The sequence below is a fragment of the Stegostoma tigrinum genome, chromosome 29 (genome assembly GCF_030684315.1).
Source record: "Stegostoma tigrinum isolate sSteTig4 chromosome 29, sSteTig4.hap1, whole genome shotgun sequence".
Taxonomy (NCBI): Eukaryota; Metazoa; Chordata; class Chondrichthyes; order Orectolobiformes; family Stegostomatidae; genus Stegostoma; species Stegostoma tigrinum.
Window position 1 is genome coordinate 41,620,993 of NC_081382.1, and position 10,946 is coordinate 41,631,938.

General features: G+C 40.5%; 1 protein-coding gene across 3 annotated transcripts in view; it reads left to right on the forward strand.

Annotated features, from left to right (window-relative positions):
- Positions 1-10,946, forward strand: part of LOC125465414 (tyrosine-protein kinase ABL1-like) — a 243,013-nt gene that overhangs the window by 173,828 nt on the left and 58,239 nt on the right. For all 3 annotated transcript variants that reach the window (XM_048558891.2, XM_059638345.1, XM_059638346.1), the window contains exons 5-10: positions 3,990-4,074; positions 5,915-6,092; positions 6,292-6,476; positions 7,539-7,691; positions 8,792-8,881; positions 9,728-9,898. In XM_048558891.2, coding sequence (XP_048414848.1) covers positions 3,990-4,074; positions 5,915-6,092; positions 6,292-6,476; positions 7,539-7,691; positions 8,792-8,881; positions 9,728-9,898 — 862 coding nt within the window. The remainder of the gene's footprint in view (positions 1-3,989; positions 4,075-5,914; positions 6,093-6,291; positions 6,477-7,538; positions 7,692-8,791; positions 8,882-9,727; positions 9,899-10,946) is intronic.

Sequence of the window (10,946 nt, forward strand, 5' to 3'; positions counted from 1 at the left end):
AGATGTGGGTGCGAGTCTTCAGATTGAACTCTCCCACTTAAAATTGTTTTTCATCTTCCTGAAGTAGCACAAGAACAATTTGTTTTTATGTAGCATCTTTAGCACTGTAAACTTCCCAAGGCACATTGCTGCATTGAATTGCCAATAAGGAGGAAGTTAGCAATGATTTTGAGCAGATGATTCTCGTATGTCAACGACCCAATATGTTCACTTTAAAGGCCCATTCTGAAATTGGAGCTGGATGGGTGTAATGCATGTTTGAACAAATAACTTAATCACATCTAATATCCGATTGGTCCACTGGTGACCCGCCAATCACTCAGTTCCGGTGGAGTACTCTTCAACATCCCAATGCAATGCGAGAGACGTTCTGCCAACTTTGGTTCTTCTCACTTGCAGGTGAGGTCAACTGTGGCATGGGAGACTAGTTTCAATGCTACCTCATTTAAACTCAGTTCCCACTGGTTGTGAGTTCTGTTTTGCTGTAAGTGGGAAATATATTAAATAACCAATCTTATATGTTGGTGTAAGGTCTTCTTGAGTTGAGCTATGATTAGGTAGCTGAGAAGCACACAGAATGGAGCCTCAATAGTAAAGCCCCTTTCAATAGATAAGTTATGTTTAGCTTGCCCTCAGTGATAATGAGCAAACTTTATACTCCGAAGGATCTTGATTCAAACTTCATTCCTGTGATTTAAGCAGAACTGGACTGACATTTCAGGAATGCTGTCCTTTGGATAAGGAAACAATGTGGAGTAAAGAGCAAGGGATTGGAACTAATTGGATAGGCGTACTTGTAGAATTGTACAGGTGCAGTGGGCTGGATGGCATTCATTCAGTATTTCCAATTTTAAACCATGGCCCTGACTGTCTATTGAGTTGGAGACGATGGGCACCGTGACGTCTTCCACTAAGAGCAGGGAGCCCGATCAGTGCTCTAGTTGGCATTTCCTTCTTTAATGACATCTGCAGTAGATAATCTGTTCGTTTATCTGTTGCTGCTGATGGAACCTGAGCTTGTACAAGGTAGCTGCAAATCTCACAAAACAGCAGTGACCATGCTTTTAATAAGCACCTTATGGTTGTGAAATGCTTTGGAACATGCTGGGGGCATGTGAGGCGCTATATGTGGACACATTTGTGCATTTTATTTTGACAGGCCTGTCGAGGTGCTATAATTGTTTTGAAGATGAGAGGAAAACATTTGTAAAGCTATTTCTTGTGAGAGGGAATCAGTGGATAATTAGACCAAACAGCGCATAATCTTTGAGCAGCCCTGTTTTCTTTTTAAATTTTCCATAGCATTCATTTGAGTTCAATTACAATTGGGCACTGACATCAAGGAGTACCTGATGAACCTTTGTAGTGAGAATTGGTTGAGGTCTGAGCCACTTCCAAAGTGACGATGGGACATTTGAGATTGGGCTGTAACACCATCGGGCAGCATGGCATTGGTAGCACAAGGATGTACAATACTGGTAATTTTTCTCTGACTAAAATTGTTACGACTTTCCCGATTTGCATTTTGCATCTTGCATCTCAATTGCAGGATAAATTAGACTTTGAGATATTGTATCCTTTAAAGGCAAGGTAGCCGAATGTTGGAATCACTGGTGCATACGATGGAGCGTTGAGTAGTAGGATTATCTTTGCATTACTGTAGTACGAAGTCCAGTCTGACATGATGAGCCGAATTACAGATTCTGTTATGAGTATCTGTGGCTTGAGATGAGCATCTATCTTCACTGGTCAATTACTGATTTCCAAACTACGGATGTAACCCATCTGCAAACTAGATCCTCTAGTAATGGCACATTTCTTTAAGATGACATGTTTAGTCATCTTAAGGCGGAGAGAATTCAACCACAGGCTGGCCTGGATCATGGGCAAGAGCACAAACAGTATGACTATAAAGTGGTTTTCTTTTTCTCCTGCATTCAAGGTTCTTAATCTCAGTGGTTCCTGCTGGGTTTTCCTAGAATGAAGTCGTGTGTCTGTGTGTGTGTGTCTTTGACATTTGCTATGTCAGTTTATTGAATTCACGGTACCACAGTAACTCTGTCTTAAACATAGCGATTTCTGACATTGGCAGGGGAACATTACCACGTACTTTAGCCTTCTATCATTGCCATAGATCAGCTATTCAGAGGTTCAGATCCCACAAAGAAAGTTGTGAAGTCGCACTTGAAATAAATTGGTTGTCAAATGTATTGCCACTTCTACCTGGCATGAGGTGCCAGTTCCAAGCTGTGTGGTTGATTCTTCATGTTTTCCAAATTACTAAGGACGGGCAATAAATGCTGCCTTGCCAGTGTCACCCACATCCCAAGAAAAAGTAAACATTACCACATGGCAGCAAAATCCACCCACGGCTTGTCTTAAAAACCACAAAAGTTTCCACTTTACTCAGCACATTAAGGGATTCTTTCGGCTCATTGCATAACTTGGGAGTTTCTACAAAATGATTGTAGTAGCCACACACCAGATTGTTGTTTGAAGGCTGTCTGTATAATGTTCAATTAAAGTTGGTGTTCTCAAGGAAGCAGTGGCGATGGGTAAAAATTGGCAGAAGTGTCCAGGTAGTCAGAGGAAATAAAGAAAGAACAATAACGTACGTACTGTCTGAGACCGATTTAACTGGTCATTCACTGCTATTTCTGGCGTACTTGTACATAAAAGCTGCTCCCTCAATGTACCTCGTTTCTGGTGACATACTTTGAGATATTTCTATATCCAATAAGATGTCATATAAATGTGAGTCTTTTCATGGAATTGTAAAATGACAGTGCAGGAGGCGGCCATTTGGCCCACTGTACTTTTTTTGTTATCCATTCACGGCATGAGGGCATCACTGGCCAGGCAGCATTTGATGCTCACCCCTAATTGCCCTGAGGGCAGTCTAGAGTCAACCACATTGCTGTGGGTTGGAGTCACATGTAGGCCAGACCAGGTAAAGATGTCAGTTTCCTTCCCTGAAAGACATTAGTGAGCCAGATGGGTAATGCTGACACAAGTTTTTATGACAGTCGACAATGGATTCACTGTCATCATTAGACTCTTAAATCCAAATATTTATTGAGTTCAAATTCCACCATCTGCCGTGGCAAGATTCAAACTCAGGTCCCCAGAACATTATCTGGGTCTCTGGATGAACAGGCCAGCAACAAGAGCACTAGGCCATCACATCCCACTTCTGTCAGCTCTTTAAACCTGACCCAATTAAACCTGCTGTTTCTCCTTATGAGTGTTTTTTTTTTCTCCCTCAAGTCTGTATCCAGTTCTCTTTTGAAAGTTATTATTGAATCTGCTCCATGGTCCTTTCAGCCTACACTTTCCAGATCACAATGGCTCATTGCATCAAAATAGTTCTCTTTGCCTCTTCCCAGTTTTGTTTAGCATAGGAATATTGAGCAGAATTCACATTTCAGCCATAGGTGCTACGTTGAAATATAATATGTTGAACTTAATTGTGGAATTATAATAATCTTGTCTCCATCCATGTATTCCACACAACTTCCTACATATGTTTATATATCCATATATAAAAAAAAGATGCACAAGTCCTGTGAACAAATATCTGCTGCACAAGGTAACAGTATGACGTTTGCAGAGAAAATGCGCTGATATTTTAGCTACACATCTCTGTAAAACAATGTAACAAAGTGTGGAGCTGGATGAACACAGCACGCCAAGCAGCATCTTAGGAGCACAAAAGCTGATGTTTTGGGCCTTGACCCTTCATCAGATGAAGGTTCTAGGCCCGAAACGTCAGCTTTTGTGCTCCTAAGATGCTGCTTGGCCAGCTGTGTTTGTTCAGCACCACACTTTTGTTATCTTGGATTCTCCAGCATCTGCATTATCTCCGTAAAACAGTGTGGTGTATTTGAGATTAACCCCACTTCTGTCATCAGTTCTCGCAGTAGGCAGTACTGGCATCCCTCCACACTTTGCCCCTCCAGGAATAATGCAGAGCTCTTCTCTTTCTGCAGGAAGATACCATGGAAGTGGAAGAATTCTTGAAAGAGGCTGCAGTTATGAAGGAAATTAAGCATCCCAATTTGGTACAGCTACTAGGTAAGACTGTACGGATGAGGTGACTTGTTACTGCCTAAGTGTATGAGTGCACCATTGTTCAGAAAGAGAGATTGTCTTCGTTAATGGAACATGATGAATTTAAATTTGAAAACATGGATGTATAAATAAAAGCGTAAAGACCAGGAATTAGCAGCTTAATAAAAACTGAAGGAACTGCGGATGCTGTAAATCAGGAACAAAAACAGAAGTTGCTGGAAAAGCTCAGCAGGTCTGGCAGCATCTGTGAAGGAGAAAACAGAGTCAACATTTCGGATAAGGTGACCCCTCCTCAGAACTGAGGAAGGAAGCAGCAGCTTGGTTTGACTCAGATTGTTAACAGATTTTGATCGCATCATTTGGAGGTGCTACAGGATCTTGGCATTAAGAGAAGCTAAATTTTGAACGTGAATGTGTTGAAGGACATAAAGAAATGGGCGTGAGATTATAGTGAATGACTCCAGTTATTGAATCAAATACCACCAGAGGCATTTTCTAAACCTATCACAAAAAGTACTTATGGCTGAATGTTTAATGAGTTTACCTTTTCAGTGGATTAAGCAGCATCCTATATATTTGAACTGTCTTTGGGAATGGAATCTTGAGGAACAGTAAAATACATGTGCTGACAGCAGACCTGAAATATAGTGAACTAGCTACCATTGCAAATTGCAGTTTCAGTTGAATTTGCTGGACATAACATGTTGCAGAGCCTTGAATCCTAAGTGTGATCTTCGACTCATGAAACCTTACAGTATTGTATGAATAAATTCCTGGTCATTCTAAAGTTCTTTTACATCTTTGTTACATCCTAAGGCAATGTTTACATACACAGCAAATCATTTCATCAGGGAGTTGGAATTGTACAGAGTTAGAATGTGTAGCAGAGAAATGGGCCGAACTGATCGGTGGAGTGTTTATGCTGTACACAAGTCTCTCCCCAGTCCCTTTCATCTAAATCTTTTAGCAGAGCCATTTATACTACCTCAAGTGAACATTGAGCTTCCCTTAAATGTATCTGTGCAATTCACCTCAATTATATATTGTGTTGGCAAGTTTCATGTTCGATGCATACTCATTGTTTAATCAGCAAATATTACAGCAGGTGACAAAAGCTCGGCCGGACAGACATGTTTGGAGGAAGGAAAGAAGATGCATGGAAGGATCACAAACATTCTGCTGAAGCAATTTGGGATGCTTTCTGTGCTAAAGGCACTATATAACCAGTTATTATTATTAGGGCTTGGTAAAAATCATTTAATTTCTCAACTGAAAATTTTAAGATTGGGAAGGTTTTGCCAGATTGAATGGATTTGAGGACTTTGAGAACGCTAAGATACAGGGTATCAAGTTGGAACTTAACATTTAGTGAGAGAGATGTAACCTGCTCCCAGTCTTAAAGAACTTAATGAATGATCTGATGATGCCTGGCCTGCTGTGTTTCTCCAGCTCCACACTGTATCGCCTCTGACTCCAGCATCTCCAGTTCTTACTATCTCTTGATGAATCAGCTATAATCTTTTCCTGACTATCATTTTTTGTATCTGCCTAACAAAGTAGTAACAAGGCAGGGTTTTAATAAAAAAGTGATTTCCTGTTAAGAATGGGGGCTCAAAAATGGGTTGTTATAAAATCGCAGCGGTTAACTCAGTGGGGGATTTGGAAGATTAGGGTGCATGCAGCAGTAGTCTTCAGTTTAAAACTTGGTTTAGAAAGTCAATTTCACATGTTGGTGCTGTGCAATTAGTCACTCATCCAACTGGGAACACCTGCTGTATTTGTACACCATATAGAATGTTGGCAGTACACTTACAATGACTCTCCGTGCCATTTCTTTCCAAAGGTGTATGTACCCGGGAGCCTCCGTTTTACATCATCACAGAGTTTATGACTCATGGTAACCTCCTGGATTACCTACGTGATTGCAGCAAGGAGGAGGTGAATGCTGTTGTGCTGCTATACATGGCAACTCAGATCTCCTCTGCAATGGAGTATTTGGAGAAGAAAAATTTCATTCACAGGTATGTTGCCCTAGTACTCAAGAATTTAAAAATGATGAGTCTCTTTAATCTGAGCAACAGAGTCTTCAGCAAACTGCTGCATGTTCCTTCAAGGTAAATATAAATTCTGAGCAATCAAATTTTACCTTGAATCTTTTCTAGCATCAAGTTGTAATTTCGCACAGGATCTAACTATTTCTTCCTAATATTCTTTTCCCAGGGACCTTGCCGCTAGGAACTGCCTTGTAGGGGAGAACCACTTGGTTAAAGTGGCTGATTTTGGACTAAGTAGGTTAATGACGGGGGACACATATACAGCACATGCTGGGGCAAAGTTTCCCATTAAATGGACTGCTCCAGAGAGTTTGGCCTACAACAAATTTTCAATCAAATCCGATGTGTGGGGTGAGTATATAGGTGCTGCTTCTGAATATTCGTATTGTACATTGTTAAAATTATTTCACTGAGTGCAAGGGGAGGCAGTGGCCTAGTGGTTTTGTCACTGGGTTGTTAATCCAGAGACCCAGATAACATTCTAGGGACCCGGGTTCGAATCCTGTCATGGCAGATGGTGGAATTTGAATTCAATTTTTAAAAATGTGGAATTAATCTAATGATGACAATGAACCGATTGTTGGAAAAACCCATCTGGTTCATTAATGCCCTTTAGGGAAGGAAACTGCCATTCTTTCCTGGTCTGACCTACTTGTGACTCCAGACCACAGCCATGTAGTTGACCCTGAACTGCCTCTGGGCAACTGGGGGATGGGCAATGAACGCTGTTTAGCTATTGACGCCTTCATTCTGTGAATGAATTAAAAAATGGTGTTTTGGAGGGAGCTATCTGGCGTAATGAACTCTGGTTAAAGAAACATCACCCAATTCAAAAAAAATGCATACAATCAACTTGAGCCACCCGCTGAATTACCCACCTCTTCCACTCCTACCGTATTGGTTATGTTTTGCAGCTCTATCATCAAGTTCTGATGGCTATTAATGGGTTGCTGCCTGCAGCACAGAGAAGCTGAGTCGCTAGGACTTCATTTCAGTGGGGATGTTAAAACTTTTTGCGTTTTATCTATTTAATTCTTCAAACCCTTCCCCTCCTACCCAACCCCGATCATCTTATAATTGTGTTATCAGTGCTGATTGTTGACTGGATTGAAATCACATGGCAGACGTTAATGAATGCCCATATTGACCTCCTGCCCGTTTTAACTGTAACAGATCCTAAAGCCAACTGTCTGTCTACAAATATGTAATTAAATCATCCTGCCATTGTTTATTTTGTTTCTGTTCAGTAATTTGACCATTCTTTAGGCTTGTTGTTTGAACGAGACCAGCTTGTCTCATGAAAGAATTTATGGTAAGACTTTATATTGCAGATGCTTATGTTTTGGAATTGCTGAAAAGAAAATAATCAATATTTCATATTTGAACTGACATAAGATGTTACATTCCCCCTAGCATTTGGTGTCCTCCTGTGGGAGATTGCAACTTATGGCATGTCTCCCTACCCTGGAATTGACCTTTCACAAGTTTATGACCTGTTGGAAAAGGACTACAGGATGGAGCGGCCTGAGGGCTGTCCAGAGAAAGTCTATGAATTGATGCGAGCATGTGAGTACACAGGGAGTTAATTTAAGACCAGTTTGGATTCCTTCTGATTAATAATATTACATCTACACCATGCACTGTGATATCTAACTACTGCAACTTCCAAGCCTGTGATCTCCACATTCTGGAAGGACAGGAGCAACAGGTGCATGAGGCACCATTACCTCGATCCTCCCATCCAAAGTCTCTCAAAATCCTAACTTGGAACTATATCACTGTTGTCAAGTCACAAAACAGTGACTCAGTGCCTGGAAGCACTGGGAGTGTCTTTACCACATGGACTATAATGACAAGAAGACATCTTAACATCACACTCTAAAGGCTATTAGAGTTGGGCAATCAATTCTAGCCTTGCCAAAACTGAAATCCTGTGGGTGAATTTTAAAAATACTTACAGCACAAGAGGAGGCCACTTGACCAATGCATGTGACCAAATACAGAACCAAAAATAATTGCAATCAGAAATGTGCTCAATATAAAATATTTTAACACTATTGATCAAAACGTTTTTACAGGATGAGATAATTTGAAAAAGTATTGCAAATACAGAGGTTAATTTATTCTTTGCCATTGACCTGTCCCTTGTCCTGATTCCTGAATATCTACATTGCCAACTTTTTAAAAAATGAAGTGAATGTGGCCAATATCAAGCTACTTTGTGTTTTAAAGTAATTCTGTTTCCATAGAGTTTACATGTTACTTAGCCTTTCAGGTCTGTGCCAGTGTTGATCCTATCTCACTTCATCTTACCCAGTAGTATGCCCAGTTCTTTTCTTGCTCTGTTTCTGAACTAGGTTCTGTTTAAAATGCAGTGGTGCTATTTGCCTTAAGCCACTGCACATAGAAGTGAAGGTCGGATTTTCACCTTTCTGTCAATTAAAAACGGTTGATTAAACAAGAGATGATTACTAAGTCAACAAAGTTTGAATGATGAGCTGAGAACTGCAATTTACACAGGGCTTAACCCTCACCAGGAACAGAGGCAGCTTCCTTTCCTCAAAACCCATAAGTGGGTTAGCATTGAAAAGCAGCCATCGTATAACTGGTGGCTGAGAAATCTTTATTGCAGTTAGAAAACTGCTAACCATGTTGCGCACTTCTAGGTTGGAAGTGGAACCCAGGGGACCGGCCATCATTTGCAGATATCCATCGAGCTTTTGATACAATGTTCCAAGAATCGAGTATATCAGAAGGTGAGTGCTGGTGGCTGAGGCAATCTCGATTTATCTGAGGGATAACCAGACACTTGTTGGTTTCAGTCTCTCTGAAGCTAGCATATGTCTCCATCAAAATTCCAAATTATTTTATTTTTCTCTATGTTTAATTTTTTCCACACAATTTACTCCATCTACAATAACAGCATAATTTTACTTTTGTGTAGCAGAAATTGAAAAATTATGACACCGATACCATTGTAATTATGCAGGACTTTCAGTGATTTGTGGCAACACCAGTTTCGTGCAGGATTTTCAATGTCTATTGCATGCAGGAATAATTATCAAAATTCGCAAATGGAGCATACTAATAGTTTCGGGGAGTGCATCATGTGTATCAGTCTTTTTCAGGTGTACATTTGGGATGGTGGGGGAGAAGTCACTCTTTATCAGGCAATGTACAATGTGTGTGTGTCAGGCTTTGCCAGGAATTCAGTAGGGGCTATGTGTCAGTAATTGTAGCACTAAATCATGACCTTGCTCACTATTTTGTGGTCAAAAGAATTGGGTCATTGGCCACGTTAGATTTTTAACTTCATTTTTTAATGCAAAATTTTATATTAATCTGTAATTAATGTAAGCAGTTACATGGTGCGCTGTTTTCTACTTTTGTATATCAGTAAGTTATTAAGTATTAAGCACCTTTGTTGTTTAGTTGGTTCACTAACTTTTCAGACCGCAGCTTGCTGAAAAAGTGAGCAGGTTGTCTGAACGCACACACCTACATTTATTTTTGAAAATCTCACCATGATTTATTCAGCAGATCACAAATGTTGTTTTAACAGTCTGGAAATGTTCTGCTGATCCTTGTTACATGCTTTGCAGAGGTCGAGAAAGAGCTCGGGAAGAAAGGAGGGAAATGCTGTGTTAGCAACAAACCACAGGCGCCAGAACTGCCGACCAAAACACGCACTCTTCGCAGAACGACTGAGAACAAAGAGCCAGTTGAAGTTCAGGACGTGCCCCCTTCAATATTTAAAGTCCTGAGCCAACACGGTACGTTTCATAGAGGAAATGGTGTAAGTAAGGGAGGTTGGGGGTGGTCACACACGTACAATCTGAAAATATCAAACTTGACATTTAGTTTCTAGAAGCATGCATTTCATCCTAACTGGTCTGTGTGGGAATGTGTACAGCACCTGAACCACTTACCACTCGACATCTCATCTATCTTTACCAAATCAGATATTGTACCAAAACCAAAGTTAAACTGCATAGATCTCTGGAAACCGGAATAAAAATGCTGTGACTTTGTTTTGTTTTACCTCTGTCTCAGTTGAATTGCATGGTGTCTTTGGTAAGATACCCAGGGGCTGAGTGCTGAGTAACATTTACTGTGCAACAATTTAACATTCTTGTTTTATTTTTCTCCCCTTTTGTGCTAATCATAGTGAGGGGCATGTTAGTCCTGGGATCAGAACACTTTCCGTTTTAGATAAAGCTTGGTAAAGCCTGTTTGATCTTGCAGCAATTAATTTGCCTCAACTGCAATCTGCAGGAAGATCCTCTCAACTTCTCCATAGTCTATATCAGATGCTGTCTGAACTTTCTGAGTGAAGCTGTTAATAGCTGCACCATAAGAGGTGATCCAGCGTTGCAGTGCTGTGCCCACCCGGAACTGTATCTTAGACAGGATCATATGATTTTGGAGCTATTTTGTTCATTGAATCTGCCACACCATTCACTAAGACTATGGCAGATCTGATAATCCTTAACTCCACTTCTCTCTCCTTTCCTGTGACCCACATTCTGATTAAAAATCTATTTCAGCCTCCAATATATTTAACTATCCAACCTCCACAGCCCTCTGCAGTAAAGAGTTCCATAGCTTCTCCATCTCTGAGCGAAGAAGTTTTTCTTCGTCTCTGTCCTAATTGGGCAACCCTTGTTCTGTGATCATGCCTCTGGCCCTTGACTCTGACAAAAGGAAAAATAACTGTTCAGATCTACCCTGCCAAACCCCAACTTATTCAGTCTCTCTTCATTAGAAAATCCCTTGATAACTAGGGTGAATCTTTTCTAGACTACCTCCAATACCAGTTTA